At 45.4% G+C, this 15,000-nt stretch overlaps 1 protein-coding gene across 2 annotated transcripts in view; it reads right to left on the bottom strand.

The window, feature by feature from the left end:
• drosha (drosha ribonuclease III) overlaps positions 1 to 15,000 on the bottom strand; it is a 74,794-nt gene that overhangs the window by 14,558 nt on the left and 45,236 nt on the right. For both annotated transcript variants that reach the window (XM_056433556.1, XM_056433557.1), the window contains exons 23-24: positions 9,998 to 10,068; positions 2,509 to 2,553 (exon numbers count right to left, since the gene is read on the bottom strand). In XM_056433556.1, coding sequence (XP_056289531.1) covers positions 2,509 to 2,553; positions 9,998 to 10,068 — 116 coding nt within the window. The remainder of the gene's footprint in view (positions 1 to 2,508; positions 2,554 to 9,997; positions 10,069 to 15,000) is intronic.

Below are 15,000 nucleotides of genomic sequence, written 5' to 3'. Positions count from 1 at the left end.
GCCATGACATCACCCGTTACGCAACACGCCATGACATCACCCGTTACGCAACACGCCATGACATCACCCGTTACGCAACACGCCATGACATCACCCGTTACGCAACACGCCATGACATCACCCGTTACGCAACACGCCGCGGCATCACCCGTTACGCAACACGCCATGACATCACCCGTTACGCAACCGCCATGGCATCACCCGTTACGCAACGCCGCCATGACATCACCCGTTACGCAGCGCCGCGGCATCACCCGTTACGCAACGCGCCATGACATCACCCGTTACACAACGCGCCATGACATCACCCGTTACGCAACACGCCATGACATCACCCGTTACGTAACGCGCCATGACATCACCCGTTACGCAACACGCCATGACATCACCCGTTACGCAACGCCGCGGCATCACCCGTTACGTAACGCGCCATGACATCACCCGTTACGCAACACGCCATGACATCACCCGTTACGTAACGCGCCATGACATCACCCGTTACGCAACACACCATGACATCATCGGTTACGCAACATGGACACACACCATGACATCACTGGGGGGTCAAGAGGTCACAGAGACCTCGACCTTTCGGAACCACTTGAATGTGAGACATCGTGTGAGTCTGTTCTATATTTATATATATATATTTATATATATATGTCCAGAGTGGTTTTGTCTGCATTATTTGTGACATCTATATATAACATATATATATATATGTTTTTAAGGCATTATTTGTGATATATATATATATTTATATATAAATATGTATATTTATAAATATGTATTAAAATATATATATATATATGTATGAATAATAATATTTATAAAATATATATATACGTGTATATATATATATATATAAATAAAAACACATGTATAAGAATATTTAAATAAATAAATAAATATATGTACATGTCTGATACGTTGCAAGTATTTGTATAAATGTATGACAAACAAAATAAGAAGCGAATCAAAGCTCCTCTAATAAGGAGCTCCACTCTGCACGACTCCCTCCAGATGAAGCTCCGCTCTTGTTGCTCCGGGGCCTGTTTAGAGTTCATGTTCCTGCTCAGGAGAAAACAACCTCGGAATGATGTGCAGCAGATGGAATCTCTTAGTCATTACGTTTCAAGTCAAACAGCCCCCCCCCCCCCTCCTCCTCTCACTCGAGAACCTAATGATTCGAGCGGTCAGTTCATATCTCTGCTGGTGCATCACAGGCTCCCGGGGCCCAGAGACGATGACGAGGGTTGAAAGACTCTTCTTTATTTGGGGTCTTCGGCTCGGTGAGGTGGTAGACGTGCTGGGAGGAAGTGTGTTTCCTTATCGGGGCTTCACTAAACTAACCGTCTCTGCATGGACCACAGACAGAAACCAGAACCCCGACCCACTGAGATCCTCTCTATACTATATAGACACATGTATATGTATATGTAAATGTATATTTATATATATATATTTACAGTATGTCCCATACTTTTCTGAAAGAGTTGTTTGTATGCATTATTTGTGATATATATATATGTATATATATATATATGAAGAAATATGTATACACATGTATAAAAATATATAAATAAAGAAATATATCTAAAAATATTTAAATACATTTATATAAAAATATTTACATATTTATATAAAAATATTTACATACATTGATATGAAAATAGTTACATACATTTATATATATATATATACATATATCTTTATATGTCCGATACTTTACTGAAGTTGTTTTTTGTGTGTATACTTGTGTGTATACATGTGTGTATACATCGGTGTATACTTGTATGTATACATGTATGTATACTTGTGTGTATACATGTGTGTATACTTGTGTGTATACATGTGTGTATACATGTGTGTATACTTGTATGTATACATGTATGTATACTTGTGTGTATACATGTGTGTATACTTGTGTGTATACATGTGTGTATACTTGTGTGTATACATGTGTGTATACATGTGTGTATACATGTGTGTATACTTGTATGTATACACACATGTGACGGAGTTCAGAGCTCGCCAGGGAGAGAAGAACGAGGAGGAAGAGAATAAGAAGGATGTGGAGGAGGAGGAGAAGGAGGAGCAAGAGGAGGAGGAGGAGGAGGTATTGCCACCTAGTTAATCCTCATCAGATTTGAACGTTGTGATGACATCATCTCAGCAGCAGAAAGGTCACGGAGCGTCTCGAGAGGCTCCATGTCACCTGAGAGGAGATGTGACTCCTCCTGGAGCAGGGAGGAGGAGGAGGTACCCCCCCCCCCCCCTGAACCCGGGGGCTCCACCCCCCCCACCCCCCCACGCTGTGCAGCTCTCCAGGAATAATAGAAAAAACACACACATGCAGGTGGAGTGTGGAGCATGACACATGATATGTTTATGTACACACACACACAAACACACATGCATAAACACATATATGTACATGTCCCCGCATATTTATATACTTTATATAGCCCAAAATAAACATCAAGAATAAGACGTGTGTGAACCGACCTGCAGGGGGTGGGGGGGGTAGTTGAGCCAGACCTCCTGTAAGCCCTGCAGAGAGGGGGGGGGGGGGAATATATATGTTAAAGATATGTTCTAACAATGCAATAACAGCACAAACTATAAACTACTATAAAAGTGACTCGAAATATAAAATAAAAAAAATATTGAATGATATAAGTATCAAAGAGAACTTTAAACTCAACATGTTTACGTATTCGGTGCATGTTTAAGTATTTAAACGTGTCTTTAGTTATGTCATCACTTCTCTGATGTCAACATTTATAGCCTTTATTATTTACAGTCAATTAAAAACAAACATGAGCAGAAATAAAAAACAATATCATTCAAGTTAATTTAAAAACACGACACAATGTCGTTTTTCAAAATAAGACACAAAAGTTAAATAAAGTACCAAAAAACAAGAAATTCCTTCAACTTCTCAGAAGTTCAAACTAAATACTGAGTATTTAAAACTATCTACTTATATTTCTGAAAGTGAATGTGATGAAAGCTGGAGACACCTAGAGAGCAAAGAGCATTCTGGTTAACTATTCATGTCACTGGTTAACGTGTTCCAGAAAGATCCAGTCGTTTATTTATTGATGTATTTATTTATTTATTGGTCACTTGTGGGAAACAAGCTGTAAACACAACATTGACATATTTTCAATTATGCCTTTTTAAATAATAATCAGATATCGAGCTGCGTTAGCATTTATTTGGAGTCCTGTTTCTGGACACATCTAGGAATACGTATAAAAAAGGTTCATATATATATATATATATATATATTGTTTTTTTAAATACATATATATTTATGAATATACTACAAATAAATCTGAATATTTTAAATAAATATATCTGAATATATTTTAAATAAATATATATGTATATAAATATTTTTATATTTTTAATATATATATATACATATATTTTTAATATATATTATATATAAATATATATTATATATAAATATATTTTAAATACATCCACATAAATATATTTTAAATATCCATATATATATTTTAAATGAATAAATAAATATATTTTAAATAAATAAATATTTTTAAACAAATATATATTTTAACTAAACATATATATTCAATTGTATCTGCGTGTTCATTAGCGTTTCATAATGCCGACGTCTCACTCCCAGACTCAGAGGTCTCTATAAATATCGACCACCCACTGGGGAGTGGGGTGCGCTGGGTGTGGCGCGAGGGGGAGGTTTGAGGCTGTGAGAGGTGTGTGTGGTCTCTGGAGAAGCACATTGACCCCCACCCCCCCCTCCTTTGCCCGAGGAGAAAGCTCTGTGGAGGATCAACACGTTTCTGCTCTGAGGTTACCGCACGGGATGGAGGGGCGGGGAAGAAGAGAGGTTAAAAAATAGACAGCAGAGGAAGAGGGAAGGGGGGGGGGGGTGTAGCAGAAGCTGTGGCTCTCAAGTCGTTTCCAAGGACAACGGGAGTAAGAAGCGGTCTTGGGCCTGGGGTCTAATGTCGGGTGAGCCGTGGCGGGCTGGAGCCTCTCTAAAGTACAGTATCACTCAGGTGTTTAAGGAGGTTCAAGGAGATAAACCTTTAAAAATGCGGCGCTGGCCCACGGTGGGGGGGGGGGGGGGGGGGTCAGCGGCAACAAATGGAGCGCCTCATCTCAACCCACCCAGCTGGCAGCGCTCATCGCCTTGAGCAGCGATGAAAAATTCATGACGGCGGTCAATACGTTGGAGCGAATGTTTCCTTCTCGTCTTTTCCGACTCTTCGCCCGGCGACTGCAGCCGAGGAGGAGCCCCGATATTATATGTATATGAAATATGTATAAAATATATATAACATATTTATAGAATATATATACATTATATATAATACATATAGTATAATTTTAATATATATATTAATATATATATATCTATATTAACATATTGGAGAAAAAATATATATATATAAATATAATATAATATATCATTAGCTTGTGAATACAAAAAAGGCAAATTGCCGTAACACATTTTTTTTCTATAAATAGATAAACAATGGAACCCCCAAAATACTGTAAAAGAAGGAGAAGAGGAGGTGAAGTCCACGAGTGTCTCTCGTGATGGAGGCTCGGGGTGAACAGAACGCTTCAACTACAACCAACAGACACGAGAGGATCAACAACAACAACAATAACAACAACAACGCTTCTCTTCTATCCTCCCAACTCTCTCTACCTCCATCCCTCCTTACTTCTCCCAATTTCCCTCTCTCCCTCTCCCTCTCTCTACCTCCCTCCCAACTCTCTCTCCCTCTCTCTTTCCCTATCTCCCCCCTCTACCTCTCTACTTCTCTCTCTCTCTCTCCCTCCCTTCTTCCCTCTGTCTACTTCTCCCCCTTTCCCTCTCTCCCCCTCTTTCTCTACCTCCCTCTCATTATCTCTCTCTCCCTCCCCCCCTCCCTCTCTCTCCTCCCCCCTCTCTCTCCTTTCTCCTCTCTCTCCTCCCCTCTCTCTCCCCCTCCCTCTCTCCTCCCCTCTCTCCCTCCCTCTCTCTCCTCCCCCCTCTCTCTCTCTCTCTCTCCCTCCCTCTCTCTCCTCCCCCCTCCCTCTCTCCTTCTCTCCCTCCCTCTCTCCCAGCAGCAGGAAGGTATATTTACTGTCGGCAGTCACTGGGACCCTCAGGTGAGCCTCTGATCTCCCTCGGAGCAGCAGGGGGCTTCACTCAGCCGCCCTTTGACCCCCGGGGGAGTGGAGAGCTCCGCCCCCTCCTGATCGGGACACCGTGCCCCCCCCCCCTCTCAGGGGTCCGGTGCTCCTTCACAAATTGGTCTCCGGGCAGCCGGCTGTCGATCGATCCATCAAAGCAGCGGAGGCGGAGTCGATGGGAGACGGCGACATGAAGGAGGGAGACCGGGCCTTCCCTCTCAAGGTGAAGCTCGCGGGTGGAGTCACGTGATGTATGGCGGAGGTGAAGAGTGGGCGGAGGAGGGCGGAGGTGTGAAGCAGCCGCTGGATGAGCACACGCGTTACTTTTCATTAATGCTCTTATCCTCCACTAATGGCTGATGAAGGGAGCCAGTAGGAATTTTGGGAATGTGGGTGAAGGGGGGGTTGGGAAGGGGGGGGGGATTCTGGTTTAAATGTCCCGTCTTGTCAAATCAGAAACCAGTCGCACTTTTCTCCCCCTCTCCTCCCCATGACCTTCCCCTCCCTGCTTGGCTTCTCTCGTCATGTCTTGTCTGTCTCTATACTTGAGAGACTCTCTCCGCATCGCTCTTCGAACTAAAAACCATGGACGTAATCAACTGGTCCTTAAACGCAATTGACACCATCTTCTCGACGAGAAGCTCGGGTTCGGGGGAACCTGCCTGTCCTGCTGGGACGAATGTTGCTGGATACACGATGGACGCACGATGGGCGAAGTGGCGGGTCTTGTGCCTAGCACCACTCTCCGTGGAGGACGTAGAAGACATCTACATATTCGGAACTTTGATTACAGGATTTCTGCTGTTTGGATTTGGCGCTGCCCTGGCTTATCGGAAAATTAAGGAAACGGTGACAGCCGTTAAAAGCCCCCTAAGGCTGCCCGACATGATTGACGCGTTGGGCAGAGTTGTTGGCACTCAGACTTTGGCATTAAACCGTCAGAATGACAACATCGTGGAGAAGCTGACGGCTCTGCAAATGAAATTGGATCGATTTGAAATCCTATTGGCAAACGGGAGGAAATTGGAGGAATAGTGGGTGCGCAAAACTGAATTGCAGCTACTGGAAGACCAAACAATCCCAATCTTATCTGCTTTCGGCTCCCTCTACCAGGACGGGCCCAAGGCCGTGACTGGAACAACAACTCCCCCGAAGATCACTGAAGCGAGACTCTCTCATTCCCTTCCCCCTATCCACAGACACCTGTGGTTGTCTTTCTCCCAGGACCTTTCAAGGCTATCTCCATGGCAACGACCATCTTGCGGACTGAGAACTTTGTCTGTTGTGGCCTGGGGGAGGACGACATACCAGAACACGCATACACGAACTTTCAATAATACTGATTGCATTCACTACCCCCCTCCCCCCATCCCACGCCTTCGCCTGCTTTTTACCCCCCAGTGTGACCGGACGGGGCTGTGCGGGCGCCGCTGCGTTGGCGCGGACCGGCTGGCTGCTTGTCGGTGCTGGTTACCTTCTGCCCCCAATGGATGGGCTTAGATCACCCATTTGTTGGATTACCTCCCCTCCCCCCTTCCTACTCGTTGCAAGTTATGTCTAAATGTATGTGCTTATGTGCTAAGGTGTTTTTTTCCTGCTCCCACACTGTACCCCTCTCTCGGGGCATAGTCGGGGGGTTGGTGTTTTTTCTCGCCTTCTTCTTCCCTCATGTTATGCTGTAATCTTTCATCCACCCTTTCTTGTAATTTCGATGCTTTTGTACCTGTACTCTGGCAAACGACAAATAAATATATCAATCAATCAATCAATCCATCTGAAAAACATATCTGGGCCTAAAAAGATATAATATAAATTTATATATATAAATATATATGAATATGTATAAAAGATATATCTCTCTATATATATATATATATATATATACACACATTTAATATATATATATATATCAAATATATAAATATATATCAAATATATAAATAATATATAAATAAAATATATCAATTATATATACATATAAAAAAATATCTATATATAAATTATACATATACAAATAATGTATATAAATATATATAAATAAATGTAAACATATATATAAAGAGAAAACCACCGACGTCAGTTGAAATCAAGCCCTTTTCACTTCTCCCTCTTTAAGCACTGCAATCACCGGGGAGGGGGTAAAGATGGCCGCTTGTTGTCACGGCAACCTGCGTTAACAACAGCCTCGACGCTCTCTCTCTCTCCTTTAATAACCTTCACAATGAGATCATTAGCAAAAAATTAGCATCCATTGTTTGCTCCAGACTCGCTCCTTCGTGTGCGTGTGTGTGTGTGTGTGTGTGTATTCCATCCCCGTCGTAACAGGTGATATGTGGAGAGAGAGAGAGAGAGACACGACGAGGGCGACCAAAATAACTGTTGCCGCTCCATGAATGCAGCACCGATTACTACGGGAATAACAGAAAGAGAGCGAGGGGACGGGGGAGGGGGGGGGGGGGAGACAAAAATACAAACTCGGGGGCCGGTGCGTCTCCGGGCGAAGGTCTCCACACAAGCTTTTGTCTTTGGGACTCAAGTCTGAATTTAACCTCCGCAGTCGTGGAGAGAGAGAGAGCGAGAGAGAGAGAGAGAGAGAGAGAAGGGAGAGAGAAAGAAGGTTGGAGAGAGAAGAAGAGAGAGGGGAGAGAGAGAAGGAGAGGGAAGAAGAGAGAGAAGGAGAGAGGGAAGAGAGTGAGAAGGAGAGAGGGGAGAGAGAGAAGGAGAGAGAGGGGAGAGAGTGAGAAGGTTGGAGAGAAGAAGAGAGAGAGAGAAGGAGAGAGAGAGGGAGGGAGAGAGAGAGAATGTAAACGACTCAGAGGAAACTGGGTTTGATACGTTGTTCCTCTCGTCAGTTTCAAGTGGTCGAGCTGGAATACAGACGGACTCGCCCTCTGTCCACACACACACACACGGACACACACACTCACACACACACACACACACACACTCACTCACACACACACACTCACACAACACACACACACACTCACTCACTCACACACACGGACACACACACACACACTCACTCACACACACACACACACACTCACACACACACACGGACACACACACTCACTCACACACACACACAACACACACACACGGACACTCACACACACACACACACACACACACACTCCGTGCCCACCAGACCACCCGGCTGGGGTCTGGCTTTGCTTTCTGGTGAGCGGCCATCTGTCCTCTCTCAGCTCTGGTATGACAGAGCGGCCATGAGGAGGATTCAGGGGGGGGGAGGAGAGGGGGGGGGGGAGAGAGAGGGGGGGGGGGGGGAGTGATACTATTTCAATCCTCGTGTCTGTAATCGCTCCAAAAAAGATCTTCAATAAAGTTTGAAGTCTTTCTCTCTAACTCCTTCAGCAGAGTGGGGCCGCACGAAGAAGTCGAGTGTGGCACGATGTGGCGACCGCACGATGTGGCGACCGCACGATGTGGCGACCGCACGATGTGGCGACGACGCCATCATTGACAGCGACGCCATTATTGATCGAGTCGATTGGGCCCGGCGGTGTACGGAGTCACCCGAGGGTCCTCAAGGAGGTCAGAGGTCAGCAGCACCGTCCTTGAGTAAGACCCTGAACCCCGAGCTGCTCCCTGTCGCCGTGACGACGGAGGATGAATGTAACAGGGCTCTTCTCTCTCTCTCTTCCTCTCATCCCTCCATCGTGATACAGTATCACGCGCTCCGGCTCCTTGAAGTTAAATAATAAAATAATCCCCGGCGTTGTGAAGTCTTTACGAGGAGGCGACCTTCACTCCACCGCGACCCGATTACTGGTTCATAAAACCTGCAACTCAAGGACGTGGGGGTTTTGTTGCACTTGAACGCACCACGGCCGGCCGGAGAGCCTGAGCGCTTTGTCTAGGTTTGTTAAATAAAATATGTTTCATGTAATCATGAAAAGCTTTAAACTGGGATACCAGGTACTCTTCAGGTTTGTGGAAACACACACACACATATAAAAAATATTGTAAAAAAAATATATATATATATATTTTCTAAATATATAAATATATATAAATATATATATATATCAATATATATTTAATATATAAATATATATATTTAAAAATGTATACATATATATATATAAATTAAGAAATATATATTTATATATATATATATAAATATGTTGGTATCTTTGTTGTATTTACTGTCACTGAAGAAATAAAGTTGTGTATCGTTTGCATAATTTCCCTCGACCTTGCAAAACTATCCAGTCGAATTTAATAGATTTTTTGGGACGATCCCCAATTAGTGAGTGTTGTAGCTTGAGCCCTGAAGCTTTGGCTCCGCCCCTTTAAAGACTTTAAAGACTCCCGGTGTGGATCAAACGCTCTCATCAGCCAATAGGAACGCAGCCCGCCGGTTTATATAATTGACTCATAACATCGCCCGCCAAGATAAATGCAAATACTCAATTATTCATGCCTGCTGATCACACACACACACACACACAACAAACACACACACACACGCAAACAAGAGCAGGTGTCCTGGCACACCGCGATGTTGCGCAACCTTCGCTTCAGTTCACAAAATATACAAAAGACGTCCAGATCTTCCCCGATTTTTAAATATATATATATATATATATTATTTATTTTAGAGATTATGTGAGATCTCAGTTTCTGAGAGCTTTTCAAAACAGGAAGTTAAACAAATAAGTTCTTTCAATAATTTAAAAAAAAATCACGTCCTCCAGAAATCGAAGTAAGAAAAATCCACAACACACACACACACACCCTGAACACACACCCACAGAGTGTCAGAGGTCACTTCAGGCTCAGTCACCTCGGTTTTGAAGAGCAGGCGTCCGAAGAGCTGCCGGGACTCCGTGAGGCCCCCCTCCAGATACACGGCGCCTAAAACAACAAAAACAAAGAGACAAAAGATGATTTGATGAGCAGAGAACACACAACAGTGTGTGTGTGTGTGTGTGTGTGCAGGACGCCTCTGTACACACACACACTGTATCAGACAAAGAGGTGCGATGCATTGCAGAGTTGCCGTCAAAAGAACAAGACAAGTATCCCCAATGTCTCTCTCTCTCTCTCTCTGAATGACGTGCAGCCTCTCTCTACCCCCCCCCCCCCCCCCAGCAGGAGCCGTCCTGGTTCCTCTAAGCGGAGCCGTCACACTGAAGAGGAGCTCGTCGTTCAGGAGCCACCTGGCAGCCCGGCACACGGTCGAGTGTGTTTTATTTGTTATTGTTATTGTTGTTATTGTTGTTATTGTTATTGTTGTGTGCATAAACGAGCTGCTGGAAATGGAGGCAAAGTCTAGAATGTGCTAAAACTGCCTCCGTGAAAATACGAGGGATCCATCATCTGGAGGAGGGGAACGGCTAACACACACAAACACACAGAGAGACACACACAGAGACACACACACACACAAACACACAGAGATACACACACAGATACACAGAGATACACACACGGAGACACACACACAGAGACACAGAGATACACACACAGAGACACACACACACAAACACACAGAGACACACACAGACACACACACACAGAGACAGACACACAGAGACACACACCGAGACACACACACACACACACACAAAGAGACACACAGACACACACACCGAGACACACACATACACACACACACACAAACACACAGAGATACACACACAGAGACACACACACACACAGACACACACACACACAAACACACAGAGACACACACACACACACACCGAGACAAACACACAGACACACACACAGATACACACACAGAGATACACACACCGAGATACACACACACACACAGAGACACACACACACACACACAGAGACAAACACAGAGATACACACACAGAGATACACACAGAGATACACACACACACACACAGATACACACACAGAGATACACACACAGAGATACACACAGAGATACACACAGATACACACACAGAGATACACACACAGAGATACACACACAGATACACACACACAGATATACACACACAGATACACACACACAGAGATACACACACACAGATACACACACAGAGATACACACACAGAGATACACACACACAGAGATATACACACACCAAATGTTGGTGGAATTTGATTAAAGCGAGACGACGGTTTCACCCGGGGGGCGTGGCTCTGGAACAGGGGGCGTGGCTCTGGATCGTTGTGGAGGATCTTCCACTCAGTGCGTTTACATGATGGTATAATTCGAATCTTGCTTTAGTCGGACTCTGCTATCTTTTGGGGGATCAGCTGTTATCCCAATATACATGGCAGTGAGTAATTTGAATCATTGGCCTTTGAAAGCATGTCATATCCGATACGATAGGCGGCGCTGTTTTCATTACAACTCGTGGTGATGCAGCCATTTCCGCTTGACCTCGTCACCACCACCAACAACAACATTTGGAGAAAGATGGCGAACAGAGAGCGAGGTGAAGCTACATCCCTCTACTATTCTTCCATGGTGTTAATAGGAGTACAGCGAATGCAAATGGCGCTATTGGCTGAGTTGATAACGGAGAGAAGACGCCGTCGCCGAAGGTACACGGAGAATTTAATTTATCGTCTCTTTTGACTTCCGGGTCACGACATGGGAGGGAGGGAGGGCGGCGGGATCTCGAGCATGCGCAAAGACGCAAAGTCCAGTCCCTAATCGAATTCAGAGTTACATGCCGCGAGAGTCGAATTATCAACTGGATCGGACCGAGCTATCCAGGGGTGTTAATCGGACCGAAGTCGGACCGCACATAGTCCGACTAAGGTGTTTACATGAAACGGATAATTCGATTTCAGTCCGACTAAGACAATAATTCGATTGCATGTAACCGCACTGACTGACACACAACTCCAGTGGAGTGGTAGAATAATGAAGAGTAGCTCGTGGGTTTGGATTCAGAAGAAGAAGAAGAAGAAGAAGAAGGTGAAGTTGTATATTCGGTAGTTTTGTACGTGTAGACACTTTTCAGTTGCGTAACGAGTGAAAAACCAAAAAGATGCAACGCCGTGTGTTTGGCATCAGATCGTCGGCGTGTCGGGGGCTTCTTCTGCTTCTTCTTCTTCTCCTTCTCCTCCTCCTCTCTTCTTTCTCTTCTTTCTCTACCTCCTCCTCCTCCTCTCTGGCCCTCAGCGCCCACGTAGCAGCAGCTGTTTCCTCTGGGAGCCGCCGTGGCTTTCAACCGCCGCTCGCCATGCGCCATGGCGCCTTCAGGTGTTTTGATGACACGGCAGATTCCACGAGAACCCCCCGAACAAAAATGCCGTCATATTAGATTTTCAAAAACTTGTAAGAGGAAGGTGTGAGGTAAGCAGGGGGGGGGGCCTTAAGGGATTAAATAAAAACTTAAAATTCTCAAAGCTACACGTTGGGTGTCAATCAAAGAGCTCGAGGAAGAAGAGGATGAAGAGGATGAAGAGTCAGAGACGTGGAGGCAGAAAGGAGGAGCAGCCTAAAGCGATGCAATCAATCGCACTACTTGCCGCAATCATTAAAAAGGAGATCCGTGCTTTGCAGTCCAGCCTGCAGACGCAGACGCACACGCACACACACACACACACACACACACACACACGCTCAGCCCAACTCTTAACGGGGCAATTATGAGCGAGCGTCTCTCTGCAGCTCATCTCACGGTAACGTCATGCTGCCGGGCCGGAGCCGCGCCGTGCATCTCAACACGCCGACCATGGGGGGGGGGGGGGTAGCTCGCAGCGGCGGAGGCCGAGGAGCGAGGCGGGTCGAGGTTTGAGTGCCCCGTTGAAACTTTCAGGAAAACACGATTGGTTCAACTGAGGTTTTTTTATTTTAATATATAAATATATATACATATATATATATTTATATATAAATACTTTTGTATATATATATATGTATATATACACACATTTTTATATATGTTTAAAAGAAAATATATAAAAATATATATATAAATATATACACAAACATATATATATATATAAACACAAATAAAAATATATATTAAAAATAAATCAAAATCTCTATTAGAAAATATATAAATTACAAAAATATATAACTTTTCATAGAAAGGTGATGCATCACCCCGCAAATCGAACAGCTGACTTAAGTGCTGTAGCATTTGAGAGGCTCACGGTTCAGGGCTCTCGTTCTCCAACCTTACATTACTTTTATTTACTATTTTTAAGTCACCTTTACGATATTCTTCGTCTTGTGAATGTGTCGACGATCATCGATCGCTTAGAAATGGAGCCAGAGCCGATGATGCAACCCCCCCCCCCTTCAGAGTGACAGAAGCTCCGCCCTGAGGGTCAGCAGCCGTCGTCTTCCTCCAGAGGTCGGCCGTCACGCCGCGAATGAATCCGACTGTACGGCGAGGACTTCAAATGTCTGTGGGCTCTTCAGTGATCGGAGGGGAGGGGGGGTGGGTATGAACCACCACCGGCGGCTGACAGTCACGTTAATAACCTGGGATGAATTATTCAGAAACGCTCAGGCTCTAATCCATCAGATGATGCATTAAGCCGCTCGGCTCAAAGCGGAGCAGACGGACGCAGAGAGGAGAGCGACGCATTGGAAAGAGGCAGAAGAGACACACACACACACACACACACACACACACACACAGGCTAAAAGACAAACAAACACGAAAATAGAATTTGCGCCACGCGGCGACAAAGGGAGGCTGAGTGCGTTCAGACATCAAACATCTCACTTTTCAACAAAAGAAAAAAAGAACAGAAGATGGAGCTTGAAGGGGTGTGGGGGGGGGGGGGGGCGAGAAAACTCAACTCCACCGCCGCTACCAATTAACAAAGGGAGCGGCGCTCGCCGGATGAGCACGCCGGCTGCATTGTGTGGAGGAATCTGATATCCAGGGAGAGATAATCCCTTTAATAGGAAGAGTTTAGAGGACACAAAGGGCTCCCATCTGTATCCCCCGGCGGCGCATCATCACAGATCAACTGTACAAGGAAATTAGGGCCATAAAAAAAACACTCGCACACACACACACACAGGAGTGAGGGGGCCCTCCATCTTTTCTTTCTTCTCTCCATTTGTCTTTTTTTTTTTCACACACACACACAAAAAGAAAAAAGAAAAAAAAACAGGAAGGAAGCGACGCGGCTTATCGGAGCGCCGGCTTCCTGTGAAGTGAGAAGAGACGAGGTAAAGTGGGCAAGAGCGAAAGCACAGAGGGAGGAGGGGGAGGAGGGAGGGAGGAAGAGGAGAGAATGGGAGGCCAAAAGAGAACGGCTCATTCCGGCAGGAAGTGATGACGGAGGGGAGAGGGCTTCAACACGCAGACTTACTCCATCCCTCCACCCGCCCTCCATCCCTCCATCCCTCCACCCGCCCTCCATCCCTCCACCCCTCCATCCCTCCATCCCTCCACCCGCCCTCCATCCCTCCATCCCTCCACCCGCCCTCCAACCCTCCACCCGCCCTCCATCCCTCCATCCCTCCACCCGCCCTCCATTCTCTCCATCTCGAGTAAAGGGAAGAAGGGCCTCGGGGGGGGTCAGGAGATGGAGACGCGTCCTCGGCTCCGCGGTATGTGGAAATCTCCGCCCCGTGCAAAGCGGGAGATTATCCGCCCGGTTTCCCGCCCCCCCTCCCCCCTCCTGAGAAAAAGCTCCGGGGGGGTCAAAGGTCGCCGCGGCAAGGGAAAACAAATAAGACAACAACAGCACACACAAAAAAGGTCGGAAAACGCGGCGTTGACTGTTAAACGCGAGGACGTCGCGTTGCAGCACGGCTCTTAAAAAATATATATATATTTCTATATATATATACATACACACAAAAAACATATATATACA

This window comes from Pseudoliparis swirei, chromosome 16 (genome assembly GCF_029220125.1).
Source record: "Pseudoliparis swirei isolate HS2019 ecotype Mariana Trench chromosome 16, NWPU_hadal_v1, whole genome shotgun sequence".
Classification (NCBI taxonomy): Eukaryota; Metazoa; Chordata; class Actinopteri; order Perciformes; family Liparidae; genus Pseudoliparis; species Pseudoliparis swirei.
The sequence above is the reverse complement of the archived record's forward strand: the minus strand, read 5'-3'. Positions and strand labels throughout refer to the sequence as shown.